This window comes from Heteronotia binoei, chromosome 19 (assembly GCF_032191835.1).
Source record: "Heteronotia binoei isolate CCM8104 ecotype False Entrance Well chromosome 19, APGP_CSIRO_Hbin_v1, whole genome shotgun sequence".
Lineage (NCBI taxonomy): Eukaryota > Metazoa > Chordata > Lepidosauria > Squamata > Gekkonidae > Heteronotia > Heteronotia binoei.
The window spans coordinates 23,767,347-23,788,392 of NC_083241.1; the positions used below are offsets into that span (position 1 = coordinate 23,767,347).

The 21,046-nt window shown below is 41.6% G+C and overlaps 1 protein-coding gene and 1 long non-coding RNA gene across 2 annotated transcripts; one reads left to right on the forward strand and one right to left on the reverse strand.

The window, feature by feature from the left end:
* Nucleotides 1–2,114: 2,114 nt before the first annotated feature.
* Nucleotides 2,115–6,977, reverse strand: LOC132587529 (uncharacterized). Its single transcript, XR_009556449.1, has 5 exons — nucleotides 6,854–6,977; nucleotides 5,887–6,153; nucleotides 4,866–4,932; nucleotides 4,188–4,289; nucleotides 2,115–3,360 (listed from the first exon to the last, which is right to left on the reverse strand). It is a non-coding gene; the product is annotated as an uncharacterized LOC132587529 (long non-coding RNA).
* Nucleotides 6,978–11,526: 4,549 nt separating this feature from the next.
* Nucleotides 11,527–20,415, forward strand: LOC132587531 (nicotinamide riboside kinase 2-like). The gene is made up of 8 exons (XM_060259816.1): nucleotides 11,527–11,829; nucleotides 13,556–13,646; nucleotides 15,532–15,577; nucleotides 15,783–15,966; nucleotides 17,222–17,293; nucleotides 18,563–18,669; nucleotides 19,455–19,546; nucleotides 20,199–20,415. The coding sequence occupies exons 1-8, from the start codon at nucleotides 11,804–11,806 to the stop codon at nucleotides 20,202–20,204; spliced, it is 624 nt and encodes a 207-aa protein (XP_060115799.1). The 5' UTR covers nucleotides 11,527–11,803; the 3' UTR covers nucleotides 20,205–20,415.
* The last annotated feature ends 631 nt before the right edge of the window (nucleotides 20,416–21,046 follow it).

Sequence of the window (21,046 nt, forward strand, 5' to 3'; positions counted from 1 at the left end):
AATACGCATTTCAATTTCATATAGCAGAGCACAGTAACAGCTTGAAAACCATAACCACATCTTCTAATTTTGTAACCGTATGGTTTCCAAACTTGGAATATATAATAGATCAGCAAGAAATCCCTAGCCAAATAGATGACTTATGTCTGTGGTAATCAGTTTATAGTGGGTGATTGATCATACTATGTGCTTTATTCAGCTGCAATGACAAAGGGGCTTGTTTTGGAGTAGCACAAGGGAGCTGGCTTGTTCTGCTTTCCATGCCAGGCCTTCTGAACTCAACAAAACCCATCTTTGTATATAGACTTTATGTATCTATATTATCTATTATCAAGCCCCTTACTGTTCTGTAGTCTTCTGTGATGGGAGGAAATGGACCAAGTGAAAAGCCACATGGTCAGTCTGATTAATTTCACTTTGGTTCATTTCAAATAGCAGCTTTCACATCATATATATGAGGATTGCTAGCCTCCAGGCAGGGCGAACTCTAGCATCATACCCTGGAGGGGCTATGGCTCCATGGGAGAACATCTGCTTGGCCTGCAGAAGGTGCCATGTTCAATCCCCAACTTCTCCAGCTATTTCAGCTAAAACGATCAGGTAGGAGAGGTGATATGAAAGACCTCAGCTTGAGACCCTGAAGAGCCACTGCAAGTCTGAGTAGACAGTACTGACTGTGATGGACCAATGGGCTGATTTAGTATAAGGCAGCTTCATATGTTCAAATTATACCCTGCTGAGATTCCTCCCTCTCCAAACCCCACCCTTCCCAAGATCCACCCTCAAATCTGGAATAGTCTGGCAATCTCCAGGAATTGGCTCTCAGCTTTGTTTACTACAAACTTTATTAATGTGATTTTTGCCTTGACAGCCAGTCTCTGCAGTTAACACTCTCTACAATTAGCTGCTCTTGCCCCAGGAATGAGTAATTCTACATGTAATGTGAGAATTGTTGTCCATAGTTCATGTGCATAGGAAATTATGAATATACCCTCCCCCTCACATCCATGGGTTCTTGTAGAGGGAAGCATCAGGAACCCCACTCACACCTGCCTGGGCCCCCTCTCGTACACCCTCTAGGAGATGGCCCTAGGTTTGTGCTTTGGAATCACATAGCTTTCAATTACAGTTGTTCTCCCCCACCCTCTAGTCCTAAGGCTCAAGTATAAGTACATACAGGACTTTTTTTGTTTTTAGCAGAAACACACAGGAACACAGTTCCAGCTGTCTTGGCATAAGGGATGTGGCCTAAGATGCAAATGAGTTCCCACTTGGCTTTTCCTACAAAAGCCCTGTGTGGAAAAATAGTGACATTGGGGGTGTGGCCTAATATGGAAATGAGTTCCTGCTGGGCTTTTTCTACAAAAAAAAGCCCTGAGTACATATATAGTGTATTGCTCTTTAGAAGTACAACCTTCTGTGAACATCAGCCAAGGAAAAACCTTCATTTCAAAATGCATTCTAACATAACTTTTTATGCTGGACAAGGATTAAATTATGTCTATGCTTTCTTCTGATTACCTATCCATCTCTGTTAAACATCTTATGGCTCATATTTTCTTGTATATAATTTTAACATATATAATTAACCATCTTTTTATACAAAATCTTCGGTTAATTGTATTTACACAGTTGTGCTTTTTAGTACTTGTAATTCTATATTTTATTTACCAGTATATATCCTGCAGGTTCAGGAAGGAAGGAAATATCTAGTAGAATCAATAGCTTAGACTGAAGCATTTTCAAAGTTGTTCTCACAAGGCAGATGCTGCAACCACTTTGAGATAGCCGCCATATCAAACACAGAGAACATTTTTAGCTAGAGTTAACTAGTATTTGTGTCTGGTTCTTTGCTGTTTGGAATTCAGTCCACTCTGGCATATTCTAAGAAGAGCTGCATAGACTCTTCTTATGCATTTTGCTGACATGGACAGTATCTATTGAATGGTGGAGATTAGGACAAAACAAAAACCCCAAACAACACTGAACAATTTCAGTGTACAATTATTCACTAATTAATGTCACTAAACTTCAAATAGTGATAGCTGTACTAAAGTGACAGCATTAATTACCAGCATGTTAGTTCTGAAAGGATCTTAACACTTGAAGCAAAGTTGAGTTTCCAAAAATATTTAATACACAATAGTTTAACTGGAACAAGTACAAAACCATTTGTGTCAAGTTTAGCACTTAAGATTTACAGCACCATCCAATCCATTGTGCAAATGTTGGAATGCCACATCAGATAATTACTGAACATTAACACCAGGCCATAGTAATATTATCTTTTTATTTGAAGAGTACATAAATTAGAATAATTTGATATTACGTTATGACATTAAATATGCAGGAATTTCAGTGACTGATTAATGTTTAAAACACAGGGTTTACTAGTTTTAAAAATGCCCATTTGAAATTTTAGAGGGGCCATCTTACTCCTGATGATGGAGGGGGGTTTACTTGCCCAAGGATTTTGGCAATCTTCATTAAAACTATGATGTCAGCCCTTTGCTTTCATTTTATGCAGCTGACAAAGTTATTATTTTAAAGTTTAAGCCTAAAGCTTTAGTTCCAGAAGAACAATGTTCTATAATCCAGTTTGTAGGAACTTGATATTAGAATACATGGAACACTCAACTCATACTGCAGCTTCCATTATACGTTCAGTGACTCAAAGCTATAAATGTCCAATTTATCCAATCATTAGACACTGCTTACAAGTTAATGTCCAGCTGGGATGGAGAATGCACAGTTCTTAGAAGCCACTTACTAATAGTGGAAGACACCAAAACTAAGCAGCAGAGATTCATTGCATAACATAGTATTCATAATCACTGTTTAAGGCATAAGAACTAACTTGGTCAAAGCCATAACCTGGATCTAGACACAAGTCTCCTTTCTATAACTTTTGCTTGACAGTTCCCCTCACAACAGAAGCAAGAATCCCATCACCTTGTTCTATTTGGAACATAAATTATCCCTCTTTGTTTTTTCACAGGAATATCCTTCACCAGGTCCTTTTATTTCACAAGGCCCTTCAGGGAATATGGCATGGTCAGAATGCAGAAGTATTTCTAGTAATAGTTATTTTCAGTGCCAGATTAGAACTGCTCAGGCAAAGTATTCCCAGGGTTACACAGAAGCAAATGGTTGAGTTAATTTAATTGTTTACAGCCATACTACAGGAATGAGTGGTCTGCATGCTGCAGCTGGAGATGGTTGGACAATTCTGTTCCACAAAAGCCAGCATGCCAGACTTTCACTAGTCTCTCATCTGAGGGCATCCTATATCTGAATACCTGCAGAATGGTTGTTGCTGTAATCTCCTTTGGACTTCATCTGTTCCTGCACTGGCCCAACCTAGAAAGCATATTGTATAAGTACTTTGAATCCTCCTGCTTCAGCTCACCATCTAATCCAAATGGCTCAGTCCAATTAATAAAACACTATATTAAAATAAGCTCTAGCCCACACAGTTTGCTGCTCCCTGAACGTTTAGGTAATGGCTCCAATCAGCTTTTAGTGGATCTGAATTTCTCCCAAGTATGGAGAGAACCCTGACAGGTACAAACAACCTGGATCTCACTAGTTATTCATATTCAGACTATAAGTCACCTTTGCAATAAACACATAGCCCATTTATGCCTGTTTATCAGAAGCAAGTCCTAGTATGTTCAATGGAGTCCAAAGTGCATAGGATTGCTGCCTCCAATGACTTATTTGGACTTCTCACAATTTACATCTTTTGTGTCTTGGTAAAAAAAAAAAGTACTATATGTTACCTTGAATTTCAATATTACTAAAAAAGGCAATGTGTCAGTTAAGTACAGTTGCGTCAGCAATATAGAGACAATGTGGAATGCAGAGAAACTAGTTATTCTACAAACAAAAATTAAACAAAATTTCAGCCTTTCACAAAAAGTTTACTCCACATGCAACATTTTAACTTATGTGCCATTTGTATTTTAGATACAGATATTTAAATATTTATATCCTGCTTTTCTCCCCAAAATAACTTTTAACATGCTCACAGCAACAACTAACATATAAAACAAAGAAACGCAAAGTTAAATTTTATAACCCAGGAATACTAAAAACCTCCCATTCTATTAATTCTACTACACATGGTGAGATAGATCTCCATTATCACAGATACAGTTTGACGTTTTCAACCAGCATATACTTACAGTTGAAAAACAAGAGGCTCTTCCTTTTGTTCCAACATGGGTGATGTGTACAAAGTTGGTTGGCTCTCCTATCATGTTTCTGTCAAGTCTTCTATGCCTCTTCTTTCAAAAGGTGAGGTGGAGGGAAGCAAAGTTTTTTACCCAGGCTAAGGTGTAAGTTATTGCAGCTATTACAATTAGCTCCTAACATGTTATGGACAATACAACTTTTGTGCAACACATTTGTTTCTCTGCCTGTTGTCAAGTGAATTATAACTTTTCTGCATTCCCTACATAGCTAGGCTTACCATCCATACCCTCATAACATTTAAACAACATTCATCTGCTATGCTTCTCAGTTCCCACTAGCACCAACTCCCTTAACAACTGGAACACCTTAATTAACATTCCCCTAAGTCTTCACTAGGGTTTATATCCTATATACTAGTCAAAAACTTCTGAACTTGCTTTCTTTTTGAGCCTGCAAAGTCAGATGATCTTGCACAAACAACGATTAAACCTATTTCACCACTGACGATAGATAACAGACTTGCTTGATTCAAGTTCGTAAGTACCTTACCAACAAGACTTTCAGGAGGTAAGCTTTCAAGAACCAAAGCTTCTTTAATCAGAAACAAATAGGAGTGGATATCCCCAAGTCCTTATATCCCAATCAAATAAGGTCTTAGGTCAACTTACCGGCTGGGGTTGGTCACCAATACAACAGTTAAAACAAACCAGAAATTCTGTCATTGTAGCGTTCAGCCTCGAGTGGGAAAAACGAGAGTAATTAGTTTTCCCACAGTTAAACATACTAATGAAAGCCAATATGCTATCCTCCACAAGAAAACGTTACTAACATTCTTTTTTTTTTTATTATGGATTTGGTTTAGTCAGGGCTTAAAAAAAAAAAAGAGGTGCCAGAATTCTCAAGAGGGAAATTAAAGAGAAACACATGGGCACCCATCATAAACTTTTAAATGTTTATTGTAAATTTTGTTTCCATGAAGAGGTTTCAGAACTCCATTCTACCGCATTCCCCTAGAAAAAAGGCCCTGTATTCTCTATTGACATATCTAACCTACACAACATACAAAAATGTGTGTCTGTGCATTGCAACAGGCAAGCCTAAACACCAGAAACCAGTTTGGGAGAAGTTGCTAAACTTTGCTTTATGTCACATGCGATCCCTCCAGGCTCCAAGCAGCTCCACCATAGTGCATGTTTTGCTAGACTAACCCCCTCCCCCCACTACTGAAAAAGCAAACAAAAATATAATTTAAAATAATGTCTTTGTATCATATCCTTTATGCCCTGTAAAACCTTTTAACTAAACAGTCTTTAAAATTAAGACTACCTCAGAAATTGAAGTTACATGTGATATCGTGGCACAACCAAATAATCCAGGTCCTCTACTTACTCAAGAGCCAGTTATGTTGCTTTAATTAGTTTTATTTAGGTTTACGGCTTCTTAAGAACATAGCTGAGTTCATTGCACTTTGGATGCTAGGTTATATACTACATATTGTAACTAATATAATAAACTTACGGTAATCTACTACTTAATTGCATATATTAAAACTTTTACAAATAAAGGACAATTATTTACGAATAAACTCACAAGTCTGAACTAACAGCTTGCATAAACACATCAGCCTCCTTAAAAAATAAATAAAATAATGAATGAGCCCCTTCTAAAGATACATGATTAACCACTCACCACATCTCTCCCCTTCACCTAATCAACATTAGTTTACCAGGTTTCTTCAGCATCCTGGCATTCTTTTTAATCCTTGGGGTGGAGTACTTGTTCCTTCTTTTATCTTGCAGGTCCTTGGCACATTTACTTGAAAGCAAGTCTTGTTGAGTCTAATGGCACTTACCTCCAAGCAGGAGTTGCATAGACTTGCAGCTTTAATTGCACCCAGCTTCTTAAAACTACACCATTGCAGTCAGTGGGTCTCTGTGATTGTTTGGGCATTGCAGGCTTGCATGAATGTGAGAAGTCAGAAATAATGCAAAATCAATAGGAACAATATTTTATTTTTAAGCCTTTTCTCAGTCATTGAGGCGTTCCTATGAGTATTCTTTGTTTAATGTAACAAGGACTGTGTGGGGTTAACGTGTGCTTGAGGTTTGACACCACTTTCTTTTCCTGTTAATTGATCTGTGCCTTTACTGACAAATTTCAGAGGGTGTTACTTGGTTGCAGCCCAAATCTCCTGGTTTTGTTGTGCCACAAAAATTAACAAATTTATTGTGACATAAGGTTTCATGAGCCTGACTCTGCTTTGTCAGAAAAAGCCCTGGTCTTTGGCATTGTACCCCACTGAGGTCCCAGTCCTCCCAAGCTCCACTCCCAGATCTCCATGAGCTTCCCAATCTGGATCTGGCAGCCATACCCTCCCACCCCCCACCAGTGGCCCGGGGAAACCTGGCATGCCTAACACCAACCAAAATGACATGAAAGCGTGTAAGTTTTTGACTTCTACAGAACACTTTCTCAGGCTGGACCCAACCCCAGTGCCATTTCAAATCTGCATACTTGATCAATATTTCAGATAAGGATGCTGACAAGACAAGAATAATGCCAGATCATGGCTGGAAACAACAGTGCCCGTCCCCCACCCCACCCCCAGGAACATGTGACCTGATGGAGAGTTTGGAGAACTCAAAAGCATGCTTACTTTTTTGCCTATTTTGTGGTATGAAATGCCCTAAAGTTGCAGTTGACCTTTTAGGATTTTCAAGGCAAGAGACAAACAGTGTTGGAAGAGAAGGACCAGATGCAGTCTCTTAGCCTCAGCCTCCAGCAGCAGTTACAAGAGAGTCAGATTGATAGAGGGAGGGGGAGACCTGTGAGCATCCTTCCTGTTTACTCTTCTGCCTCTGTCCTTTGATGTGTAGACCAGGGGTGGCCAACGGTAGTTCTCCAGATGATTTTTGCCTACAACTCGCATCAGCCCCAGCCAGCATGGTCAATGGCTGGGGCTGATGGGAGTTGTAGGCAAAAAACATCTGGAGAACTACCATTGGCCACCCTTGGTGTAGACTGATATTCTCAGGGAACTGCGTCTTTCCTTCCATTCTCACGTCTCTTGCACATATACAAAGGAGCATGTTGCTCTCCATCTTTTGCATCATGGATGCAGGACATGCATCTCTGCATCTGCATCCATCATAGTTAGATCCAATTTCTTCCTCTCATATTTCCTATCTAGATGGAGTTAACTAAATAAAAGCTGTTGAACCTGTGCACTTGGCTTGTCGTCTCTGCTTTGTCTCAAAATGTTTGCATCATGTTATATTGTCTCTAGGGGTACCCCACTTGAGCTAAGGGGACCCTGAGCTAAACAAAACGGAGTCTGATCAGAAACAGGCCAAGAAATACTTAATTCAAAATGGAGTAGAGCAGAGAGCTTGTTCTGGTCCCCACCTAAAGGCAGCCTCTGGACATGGCCCTCTCCCCCACCCAAATAGAGTGCATAATAACAATGGGGACTGCTGGTAAGTATTACTCACGCCTTAATCTTCAGCTACTGATCAATGGCCTATCCTTCAGGCCCATTATCCCACCTAGCTACTTGTATTCACTCCTATGATAAGTCTATCCTGTCTTTGTCTACCACACTGAGTTCCTTCCTGGGTGTCGAACCCAAACTGATTCAAAACCATCCAGTTGCACCCTGGCCCACCCTTTTCGTAAATACATGAAAATCATGATCTATTGTTCTCGACTGGGACTCCATTCAGGTATCCCAGGAAGACCATCACCGGGCCATTAAGGACTCTATAGTTACTAAAGGGTCTCCCACTCCTCAGAATTATGTATATATAACCTGGGTGAAAACCCCATTTCAATGTTAATTCTTTAGGGTGCCATTTGCAGTCTGTACCCCCCCCCCCCGTTACTTTTGTAATTGGGACTATTGTCACACTGGTTGTGCTTGCCCTTCTCATCAGTTTTTCTGCCAGACGGACGTCTCCTCTTCTGGATCAGGTAATATCACCTTCTTCAAGGATCCTTCACTTCCTCTATCGATAACCTCTACCCTTCCTAGCTTCTCGATTGCCTGTATTGTGTATTTGTGTGTGAATGTACCTTTTTTACATGTTAGGAAAGGAAAGGAAAGGTCCCCTGCGCAAGCACCAGTTGTTTCCGACTCTGGGGTGACGTTGCTTTCTTGTTTTCACGGCAGACTTTTTACGGGGTGGTTTGCCATTGCCTTCTCCAGTCTTTTACACTTCCCCCCCAGCAAGCTGGGTACTAATTTTACCGACCTCGGAAGGATGGAAGGCTAAGTCAACCTTGGGCCGGCTACCTGAATCCAGCTTCCACCGGAATCGAACTCAGGTCGTGAGCAGAGAGTTCAGACCACGGTACTGCAGTACTGCTGCTTTATCACTTTGCACCACATATTTTAAGTAAACAATTATAACAATATATCTTCCTGGAGTATTCCTGTTTGAAAACCCAACCTCTGTATTACTGAAGAAAAGATCCTTTGCTCCAAATTTACTCTACCTAGTCTCCATATTGCTAATTTCCCCATTATAAAGGAGACATAAGCATTTCCCTTAACAATATGCTATTTAGTTTTTAAAACTGTCTATAAATGTAAATGCTTTTCTCCCGTTTCATTGTATCTGAAGAAGCATGTGTGTGACACATGAAAGGTTATACCTTGAATGAATTTTTGTTGGTCTTAAAGGTGCTACTTTATTCTGTTGCTTCAGACCAACATGCCTACCCACCTGGATCTAAACAAAGAACTTAGTTTTGAAACTGACAGCTTTTAAAACTCTGTGTAACTTTTTAACGTTGCCATCACTTAGAGTACAAAGGAACTACTGCTGCATGTAGCTTTTTGTGCACTCGGCTGTTTTACCAGTGAATCTAACACAGAGATGGTTTGCCATCCCCTGTCATTGTGTAGAAAGCCTGGACTTTCTTGGTGGTTTCCCATCCAAGTCCTGCTTAGTTTCTGAGATCTGACTAGCCTGGGTGAACAGCATTTTGGATGCTGCTAGTAAGATATTCTACGGCTTGTACGTGTGCAATGTACAATGTGCAATTTGGAACAATGTAGCGACCAGCAACCTCTTTCTTGTCCCAAACCAGCTATACCACCTCTCTTCTAATGAGCTCAAGGCAGGTTACAAAGTCCACTCCCATCACCTTCCTAATAACAATAATAAAAATAGAAGATAATTGGGCATTGTGTACAGAAGTACTTTAAAAAATAAAATAGCAATCGACTTGGGTGTGTTCACACTACATTATATAATGCGCTTTACAACTGGATTTTATAGCAAAAAAACAGTTGCAAAACACATTATTTAGTGTGGCCTGAATGTTAGTTTCCATCTGGAACAGGGGTGTCAAACATGCAAGGCGGGGGTCAAATCAGGCCCCTAGAGGGCTCCTATCAGACCCTCAAGCAACTGGCGATCATCTGTTTCCTTCTCCCTGTCTCTTGCTTCCTTCTGCATCACAGCTTGCTTTGCAAGGCTTGCTCGACTGCACAGGAGTTACAGAGCAAAACCTCTATTTTCTCCATTGGCTGAGGCTCCTCTCTTGGGGAGGAAAAGGGGGAGGGCAAAGGCAGAGCTTGCTTTGCCAGGCTCCCTCGATCCCATAGCAGAGCTATTGAGCCAAGCCTTTCTTCCTTCTATTGGCTGAGGATCCACCCCTCCTGGTCTCCTGGGGAAGGAAGGAAAGAGCCTGGGGAATCTAGGGAAGGAAGGAAAGAGTTTCCTTTGCCCAGTTCCCTGAATCCCATGGGAAAAATACAAAGAAAGCACCTTTAAGACTAATGAGTGCTAATGTTTTAAGCTAGTTTTATTTATTTTTTAAATTGCTAATTGTGTTTGTTTGTGTTCTTTATAAAGTTTATATCTCTGCTACCTAACCTTAAATAGGTACACATATGGCCCGAGCCAACATGGCCCAGTCCAACAAGGTCTCAGTTATGTCATATCTGGCCCTCATAACAAGTGAGTTTGACACCCCTGATAGTAATGGGTTATGTTCATTTTTCTTTCTTGAGCTCTGACCTCAGCCGTTGTATCATTATCAAGACAATGCAAAATATACTTTTTTTCTGAGAAAGTTAAAAGGTTACTTCATATTTGTGTAATACGAACATAGACCATTTCTTTTTTCAATTTCAATTTTTATTAAGTTTTATATATAGACAAAACCAATAAAAGGAGTCCGGTTGTGGAAAGGGCGGGATATAAGTAGAATGTAATAAATAAATAAATAATTGATATGTAGAGTAGCATTGCAAAGTCTTATGCTTGTACCCTAGGTTAATTAAAAATAAGTTTTTCATATAAACAATTATTTGGTATATACTCATGCTGTAACAGCTTATTACTGTAAACCATGGTCCTACAACTTTTTTCATACGTTTCAGGAGAGCCATTATATGTCATAAAAGCCATTTTTGTAAATACAAAGTATTCCCAAACTTTATCTATCCACATTTTTGTATTGTTGGTGCCTTGTCTTCTTTCCATCTTAACGCTATTAATGACTTCGCAATATTAATGAGTGTTAAACTGATACCTTTCTTTGATTTGTTCATATCTACTGTTTTCCAAAGATCCAATAAAATTGCTTTTTGAGTGAAAGGAACGTTTACCTTCCCTTCCCAAAGGGTGATTAACATGTGGAATTCACTGCCATAGGAGGTGGTGGCGGCCACAAGCATAGCCACCTTCAAGAGGGGGTTAGATAAAAATATGGAGCAGAGGTCCATCAGTGGCTATGTGTATATATATACTTTTTTTTGGCCACTGTGTGACACAGAGTGTTGGACTGGATGGGCCATTGGCCTGATCTAACATGGCTTCTCTTATGTTCTTATTATTTCCTTTATTTTAGTAAGAATATTATTCCAGTATACTTGTAATACTGGGCATGACCACCAGCAATGTAAATAATTCGCTTCCTGCCCACATAACACAGTGGAGAGTGTGGAGAGTTTATTCTATTTAGGTCAGATGGTGTTAAATACCACCTACATATTGTCTTTATAGATTGTAAACGGGCAGCAAAAATACTAGATGTAAAACACAGAACTTCTCGGTTTTCGTGTGTTTGTCCGACGGGTGGTCGGCCACCGCCCCTTTCCCTCTCTCCCTCTCTAGAAAATACGCGTGGAGGCAAAACCATTGCCAGGCCGTGAGGGGGCGCGAGACGGAGGGCGGGAACTACGAGGACCAAGTAAAGAACGGACGACCAATGGGCGCTTGGAACCCTTCTTACTGCCTCTCATTGGTCATCGAGAGCCGGTGCGCCGAGCCGGCTGCCGCTTCCACACCTTCTATTGGCGCTAACGAATCTCCGCTAGCCAATCAGCGCCGCGGATTGGGTTGCGGGTGTGAGTGGGCGGGAGGAACTGGGCGCCGCCAGAGGAGCTTCTCTCTTTCGCTGAGCGGCGCCGGTAGAGCGCGGACGGGTCTTCTCTGCAGTCGTTCTCTGGAGACGATGGCAGCTCTCGGTAGCTGACGGTGGTGCTTCTCCCCTCCTCTCCTTCTCCTCTCTTCAGCCGTAGCCATCTTCTCTCCTGGCTCCCGCCCTCGAAGCACCAACTCGTGTGGGATCCTCGCTGCAGCCCTCGACCACCATGCAAGTCATTATCGGCATCGGCGGGTGAGCGGATGGGGCTGCGGGGAGGGGAAGAAAGTGCGGGGTGGGGGGTCTGCACGTGAGGCGGGATGGAGGGATTGCATGAACCAGGTCGGGGAAGCGTGAGTGTTGCAGGCATGTTTTTTAAAACATTTACTCCCCCCCCAAAAAAAAAGTCTCCCCCCCCCTCCACAGCTGACTCCCTGCAAGTAGAAAGCTAGCGCAACGGTGACAGGCGCGGGCTGGGATGTGCTTTCGCATGCAACTTAATTATTCGTTGGGAGGTTGATGGGTTTTTTTTCATTTTTAATTGGCATTTCAATTACACAGTTAGATTAATACATATAGACAACAGCCAATGCTCCCTCTAAGCTGTGGAGGCTTGTGAGCAAAAACTCTACACTGAGAGCTTCTGGCATTAAAGTTGTGAGCTACTGCATCAGTTGGCTTGCTCTAGGACCGTTTTTCCTGAGCAGAGACAAAATGTGAGCCAGAGACTAAAAAATTGTGAGCTAGCTCACACTAACCCGGCCTAGAGGGAACACTGACAACAACTACAGCATTATAAAAATATTAACAATTTAAAAATGGAAACTTTAATAACTATGAGCAAGACCTATAACATAATTAATATAGGAGTTGGGGATTTTCCACGGCATAGGAAGAACAAAAAGAAATAAAAGCCCCCCCCCCTCCTTGAATTCCACCCCCCCCCCCCATGCATGATGGCGATTCAGGAAGTTTCTGTTCCCATGTGTTTCCTGTCGTGGTTCTGCTTCGATGCAGTGTGGAAACGAGGCGAGACTGCCAGAGCCAGAATCTTTGTTTTATATCTGTGCTGCCTGCCCCTTTTAGTAGTGAAGTTTGCTGGGCGACCTTGCAGTGGGGCTTGTTTTCGTATTCCACAGATTAACATACTACTCTGGTTTGTTTTGAGAATGGAAGAGCGGGGATGGGGGGGAGAACAGTATATGCATTCAGAGTTTCGGGGAGAAAGATGGGGGGAAATTATATAATCTAAAATCTCAAAATAGTAACACTTAAAAGTGCAAGGTAGCTGCCACCGTGTCCCAGATCCTTCAAAACAAATAGATTTTAAAGGTTGGGGGATAAGAAATGATGTGAGGTATATGAAGGTATGAGGCAGTAAAGGGTTAAAAGTTGAAAAAAATGAATATGGAGGGTTTGAATTTTGAGAACTGGGTAAGATGATGTTAATTAAATTAATTTAAAAGATGCCTGTTCTTTGATACTAATCTTATTAGCTAATGTATGTATACATGACCCTAAGAACATCCTCTGCATTTGTAATTACATTTTTTCTTTCTCCTTGCACCCCCCTCCCCAAAAAAAGCAGCAAAAGATAATCTGCACTGCTTTGCCATAGATAGACAACTGTGTGTGTGTGTGTGTATTGTTGGCTTGCAGGAGAGGGTTAAAATGGCAACAACAAACTTAAATCAGACAACTATGGGTGGGGTGTAAGAAAGAGAAGGCAAACAGTGGATGGGGAGCAGAGAGTGTATTTTTAGTCCGGATGTATTTTGGAGTCCCTGTGTCAGGATACAGGAACTGCAGCAGTCTTGAAATTTGCAAATCAAGGCTGTTATGATCTTTTGTTTTCTGAGAAGTTGCCATGGTCTTTGTTTACTGCAAAGCTGCCAGTTGTCTACCAATGTTGGATTTTGCATGTATTCTGACAGAACTCATAACCTACTTCTCCCCCACCCCCCATCAATTCCTGTTTCAGGATCACCAATGGTGGGAAGACCACCCTCACCAACAGACTCATGCAAGCTCTACCCAACTGTAGTGTTGTGCACCAGGATGATTTCTTTAAGGTGAGCCTGGCAATGAAGTTTAGGCTTTTCTCCTATCTAAGCCTCTGCATTTCCTGCAGTAGCAGTTACAGTTGACCTTCACATGTCCACTAAGTAGGAAGTTTCCTCTTTAGATGCCTGATTTGTGCCAGTCTCAGATAAGGAGTTTGCATTGGTGTCTGTGAATTATTTGTCTGCATTGAAAACAAGAAGCATCTAGCAACCTACATCTGATTTTTAGTACACTGTGCCACACAGAATGCTGCAACAAGCCAGCTGGTGTGCAAGATGGTTTTGTGCTGTGGGTTGAATTTTTAAAATGTGGGCTGCACTTTGTAGAAGCATTAGTGCAGTGCTTGTGGAGGGTGTAGTGGCTAGAATCTCCTGTCTTATACAAACATACTAGAATAATTTGTGAGGTGATTTAGTTTATGGTATGCACAATTGTAAGGCTGTGATTAGCCAAAAATGCTCTGAAATTACTTATACACACTGGGTTGAGCTTGACACACTGCTGAGTTTCAGCTTGGAAGACCAGCACAGGCAGAATTCTCATTGTGTCCCTGCCAGAGTAGTCACCCAGGTATCTCTGTGTGCTGAATGGCAGCCATTAGCCTCATGAACTGGCTCTGATTTGTTTAGTAACCACATGTACTGCAATTAATACACTCACTTTAGTAAAGTCAACAAAAATGGGAGTTGCCACCTTTTTTGTTACATTGCCATTGTAGTAAGATGCACTTCTGTATGTGCGGTAGGGAGGGTGTTCACTACATAATTTGATAGCTGTTACGGTGTTTCACATTTTCCATGGAAGTGTATACAAACAAATGAAAAATCCCTGCAGGGTTTGATACCAGATACCTCTTGGCCAGGCCAGTTTTTGGTCATTAGGATCATAAAGATAGATTTGTGTGGGGGAGGCAGCTGGTGTTTGCAAGGATTTAAGGACTTGATTTGTCCTTTATGTATGGCTAAAAGAAACAGAACCTAAAAAAAGTTATGTTATGTAGTTAATTTTGTTTGCAAATATGGACTCTCTGAGGGCTTTGTGCAACACAGTATAGGCTCAAACTGCATACAACAGATTTGCATGTTTGGGGACCTGTTCCAATCACACAGAAAGGAACAGGGAGGGAGTCTGTGTGTGAATTTTTATAAGCCAGTGGCATCTACAGGTGAACAGGGCTGAACCCTTCTGGCTTTCTCTGCTCCTGCTCATCAATGTTTCCTCTAAGCCGTGGAGTCTTGTGAGTAAAAATTCTACTTTGTGAACTATGGGCATTGTGAGCTACTGCATAAATTGGTTTGCTTGGGGGCCATCCTTCCTGAGCTAAGACAAAAATGTGTGAGCTGGAGGCTAAAAAATTGTGAGCTAGCTCACACTATCTCTGCTTAGAGGGAACACTGCTGCAGATATATTCCTAAATGCATCACTGATTATAGCAATGCTGTAGGAAATTATTCTGTTGTGCACTGTGGGCTCCAGGTATGTAGATTTGGTGCATTGTGAAATTTGCCTACCTCAGTGTTCAACATACCTTTGTTCTCTGTTTGGAAACTAAATTGTGGCTCACGCCATTCCTGTTGTGAGTCTTTTAAGTTGCAAGGTATCAGTTTATTCTGGCTGGAGCAGGAGGCTGTGCTCTGCAATTCCTGGATAACACCCTAGTGTGCTGCCTGGATGACTTTTGTTTTGCAAATGTGTTAGGCTGTCTCATTGCCAGCTCTGAGATAAAGAAGAAAGTGTCATGTCACCACTTTGCAGTTCTGCGCTGCCTTGCTTTGCTGAAAGTCCAGCTTTAATAGCTTTTTGGCAGCAGCAGGTATTCAGGCTATTTTACCATATTTTTTTTCTTCTTAAAATTTGTGAGTAGCTCTGCAGACAGTTTTTGTTCTGTTTCAGCCCCAGGATGAGATAGTGGTTGAAGATGGATTTAAACAGTATGATGGTAAGTTCTGTTTATATCCATGGAGTAATTAGTTTATTTTGAGAGGAATCTGTCACTCTAGTCCTGGAAGGTGTATTTTGCATGATAAAAGTGTGAGTTGATAGGGCCCTAGAACTCAGGCTCCTTCTCTGTTATGCACCTTATCACTGAATGGCCTTAATTGCTTTGCTTGGCTCTAATTTGCATTGCTGGTCTTTTGTCTTAGTTATCAATGCATTGGATATGGATGCCATGATGAATACCATCAATGCCTGGAAGAAAAACCCAATCAAGTTTGAACGATCACATGGCATTAACACTCTAGATGCCAGAACGATAGAAGATTCAGAGGAGAAGGACACCACCATCCATATTCTTATTGTTGAAGGGTTCTTACTTTATACTTACAGGTAACTAAAGCTCGCTCATACCTTGTTAAACAAGTTCTGAATGGATGGTTACTTCAGAGTTCCAGGACATGTCAGATACATCTTCTGCTAGTCTGAAAAATTTCAGACACTGTAGGAAGGCTGCATTATCTGATCAGGTGCCTGCTTATTCTCAGCAGGTATTCAGCTGATATAATGGGTGCTGTGTGGGAAGTCTTGATTAGAAGCACTTGAGAGCAGGTTGCAGTAAGATAAGCTTTCACTGTTCCTATTCCTTCTGACTGTGTGTAAAGGCTTGCCTGTCTGTTTACTATGGCAAAGGACCAAGGCAGAAAAACAGGGAAGAGGCAGTTGGCTGTCAGTGGGTTGGGCGTATCATTATGGAGAAGCTTGGAAGAAATTAATGTATGTTCTTAGTCACAAGCTTTAAAGTGCTGTTAGTTTAATGAGTGTTTGGATTAATCAGAGATTTTCTTCATCTGCCTTCAATAGCTTTAGGATGGAGTGGTGTTTGCTGTTGTGGCTGTTTTTGTGTCAGTGAAGGTTTGCAGGGGCAACATGCAAATTGGCTCTGGGGAGAACAGAAATGCTTGTATTAATGCTGCATATCAGTGTTCAGAGTGCTTTACATACGATCCTGAGATCAAATCTGTAAGAGGTTCAGCCAGCATTCCCTATATGCTTGAGAGTTAAGGGGCAGTCAGCATGACTTCTGCAAAACAAGAGTCCTGCCTCACCAGCAATGTCCCCTTTAAGCTGAGATAGTGTGAGCTAGCATACAGTTTTTTCACCTCCAACTCACAGATTTTTGTCTTAGCAGAGCAAATTAATTGATGCAGTAGCTCACAACTTTAATGCCAGTAGCTCCCAAAGTAGAATTTTTGCATGCAGGACTCCACAGCTTCGAGGGAGTATTGCTCACCAGTCCTGTAAAGACAGATCTGTGGACATGCTGGGAGTTGCTCGGTGGTGTACACTCAGACTTCTCACAAGCTTTGGACAAAGTCCTTTGCAAAACTTAGTACAAAAAAGAGTCTTTAAAAAAACTTCACGTTTCTAGAGGCAAGAGAGCAGCTGGCTGCAGCCGAAGCCATTTTTAACTTCTCTTAATTAGTAAGTAAACTTAGCAAGCATGGACTAGTAAGAGGGATCGTTTTTTGGATTGACAACTAATTAAAGAGGAGAGTGGCATGGGAATAAGGGAATGGTTTTACAGTAGAGGGGGAGGTAAGCAGTGAAGTGAAATATATAGAAACCAGAACATTTTCTTTTGCAGACCATTAATTGATGTATTTGACCACCGATTCTTTCTTTCTATTCCCTATGAAGAGTGCAAGAAGAGGAGAAGGTAGGCCTTTTAAAAAAGAATAATAAAACAGCCATTTTGATATTATTTGTATACTGCCCTTCTGTCAAAGCATTCAAAACAACTTAGAAAATATTTTAAAAAGTACAGTGGCAGAACAAAAGAGCAATGGGTTGACTGGCAGCCGATACCTTGGGTTTCTTTCTTGGGTAACTCAAGAGGGAAGCTGTGGGAGGAGCTGCCTCAGCAAGATGCTGTTTGTAAGCTGTTGATCTGTTCGGGGACTGAAGGGAGCTGAAAGGTGCAGAAAGGGCTGTGTGACTGAATTCCCTTAAGACTTGGGTTAGGCGTTCCCCAGCGCAGATGCCTGCAGTGCCAAAGCAGCCTAACATTCTTGGCGCTTGGGGCAAGATTTTCCTAAGGCAATGGAGAAGACAGTAGAAATGACTTGTGCCCATAATGATTTCCCAGGCCTGCACAGCCCCAATCAAGTCCAAGGCAAATCCTTCAGTTCCTGATAGGGTTTGGCTTGTGTCATGACCCAGATGGGGGGTGCCACTTGACACTGCCACCACTCTGGAATTAGGGTCCCCTCCCGAGCCCTTCAGATCCCTTGTTTTGGCCAAGAAATTAGGTGTGTAGATTGGGCAGAGTAAGAAAGAACAGCAAAAAGGTTTATTTTTAACAGGAAAATCAATAAAGGGGATGTGAATAGATAAGGTGCTTTAAAAACTATAGTAATGTGGGTGAAGGAAAATAAACATAAAGTCCCTAATGCGACTAAACTTGTTCCTAGTCTGTTAGGCCCCAGGCCTCGGCCTGCTCACTCTCTCCCTCCTAAACAGCAGCCATCCTTCTTGCTTGACCTCTCAGGAGGAAAGAACAGTGTTTGTCTCCTGAGAGAGCTTTTAAACAGTTCCCCTCAGAGCCTACTTGGACACTGATTGGCTGAAACCAGCACCAAGCATTCTGGGGATTGTAGGCTTTCTCTTTCTACTGAGACACAGGCCTCACAGGCTCCCTAGGCCTCTGTCTCACAGAACAGATCATGACAGCTTGCTCTAAGCATGTCTGGCCAAGTAAACACCCCCACCCCCCCAATTTCATTTCCCAGCACTTTCACAATTGCATTCCACCCCACTTCCAAAATTTGGGCCTACCCATGTTGTAGACATGTGCTCTTCAGAGGGCACAAGGAGGCATTCCCTAATCTGAATGTTCATTTTCTCATTTGCTGATGAACTAGATGCGAGTCTGTGGTTAACTTGCTTGAACTAAAGTTTAAATTCTCTTCTCTCTCGAAATGTCTAGTTCAAGGAATTACACTGTACCAGATCCACCTGGATTATTTGATGGTCACGTCTGGCCCATGTATGTCAAACATAAGAAGGTAATGGAAGATCTTCAGGTTGATGTAGGTAAGTGAACTGGATAGCTTTTTAATTCAAATATGATCTGTGTCAGAAATGTGTCACTAAAGCTGTTACCAAAGCACTGAATTTGATTCTGGCTGTAAACATCATTGGTTAATGGGGCTTCATAACCATCTATTTGTATGTTTGAATAGTGCAGATTTAAGCTAACAGCCCAATAGTGCAAGTAATTCTTCAGTGTGGATTGTCTGCTTTTTAAATTTATATTTTAAATTGGGTTTCCTTAGCTTCCCTGAGCATTGATATGAGTAGAAAGGCAGTGTGTAAATATTCTAGATAGCGAAATATTTGCAAGTTCTCACTCCACCCCTTCCCCAAAGTGTGAGCCCTGTCATCTCCTGCCAGTGTAGATGCATGGAATTCTGAAGGTGCAGAGGGTGAAGGACTTTGTGTTCAGCCTCCGAGGCCAGTGCTCATGAAGTAAGAGTGCTGGATGGGCACAAACTTGGGCTGGTTTGAAGTCCTCAAACTGTTGTTCAGGGAAGGTGCTTTCTTTGAACTTTTATTGGGGCTGTTGTTCAGGTCATTCAACCTACAGTGGGGTTGCTAAGTGGGGGGGGGGGAGCAAAATGAACAGATGAAATGGCTGAGAACCATTAAACCTGTCAATTTCGCTTCCCCCACCCATTCAAAGCTGCCAGCCATTTTAACATTCCCCGCAATTACACACACAGTGGCTGGTGGAAAGGAGGAACCAAACTGAACTGGCTTGGTTTGGTCGGGAGCCTTTTGGGTTCATGGCCATTTAAGCAGCAATTCTTATATTTCAGTTCAGTTGAACGGGACACGATCTAGGAAGGAGCTCTTCAACCATGTGTATGGGTATATCCAGAACAGCTTAGAAGAACTGACGAAAATGCTGGTAAGTGTGACGTGTGACAGTTATTTGTAAATTACCATGTTTTGGACTCCTGGAGTTCTGCTAATTCCAGACAAAACAGAGTGAAAACAGTGAAAAGAAGAATCCCTGCACATCATTCTGCAGCTGTCTCAGCTCCATCCTGTGCATGCTTGCTCAGAAGTACATTCCATTAAAGTAACTGGGACAGTCACTAGCAATAGTTAAGGTACATTTTAGTATATGAAAGCTAATGGGAAAGACAACTGCAGTCTTAGGCTCCTGCTTAAGAGACTGCTTCTTGTTTAAATGTAGATAAAATAGCCATACTGTAGAGGGGTGAACCACAGCTACTGCATGCTTATTAATGGCTAATGTACGTGGGTGTTTGTCATGTGGGTTTTGTAAAGGTAACGGTGCAAGCGCCGGTCATTTTCGACTCTGGTGACATTGCTTCACAATGTTTTCATAGCAGACTTTTTATGGGGTGGTTTGCCATTGCCTTCCCCAGTCTTTTTACACTTTCCCCCCAACAAGCTGGGTACTTGTTGCCCCTTCTTTTCTGTAATGCTGTTTTAAAAACTGAAACAGCTCTTTAACTTGTCTGTGCAATTCGAATTTAATCATGTCCTATTGAATGTGCCTCTGAAGCTCCCTCATTTTCTTACCATTGCAGAGCTAGACAAGCCGCTGGTGCCATTTCAGAAGTCCGAGACACATTCTTTTCAGTAACTTATTTTTTTTACATATGCCTGGTTTGGCAGTAAAGTTCCAGCTTCTGTGAAGATTCTTCCTTTTTTGTTAAAAGGTGTTGGTTCACATACATCTCTGCCGATGTGGCCTTGATTAAATTAAAAAGCATTCAACACCCATAAAGCTTTATCTGAAACTGACTTTGTATTTGTGTTACGGTTGCCGTGTACAGTATCTTGGGGGTGGGCATAGTAACTGTGGTGGCACACAAGAAAACTGCGAGTAACTGCTTTTATTTACACTTGGATCTATAGCGGAGAGAATGCTTCCATTACAGGTAGTTACAGGAAAAGGCAGTTCTTACCCATTTGACCACTTACTAAGAGCAAGGATTGTTACAAGAAATTATTGTCTAAGAGGCTTTAAGACCTAAATCTTGAAGGACATCTATGTTTAGAATAAAAGCAGGTACTTAACTGGGATAGAATGGAACAGAGTGCTGAATTGTAAAGAAACAAACCACCCTGTGAATATCAAGCATTACTTGTTAACATCCTTACACCAGACTTCCAAAGTCAACCACATGACTATGCTGGTGATTGAAGGGGATAATGTGGCACAGGCGGTGCTATAAGAGCTTGTTTAAGGCCACTCAGAGTTCACGAGTGAGCAGAGATTTGAACTGGAGTCTTTCCAGGTCACGCTATTAGTTACTGCAGCCACTTTTAATGCCGAGAGCCCATACAGTCTGCAAGCAGCAGTTCAGTATTACCGTAATGGGTAGACAAATAAAATAATAGTGACATGAACACGACTATTGACTATATTGTT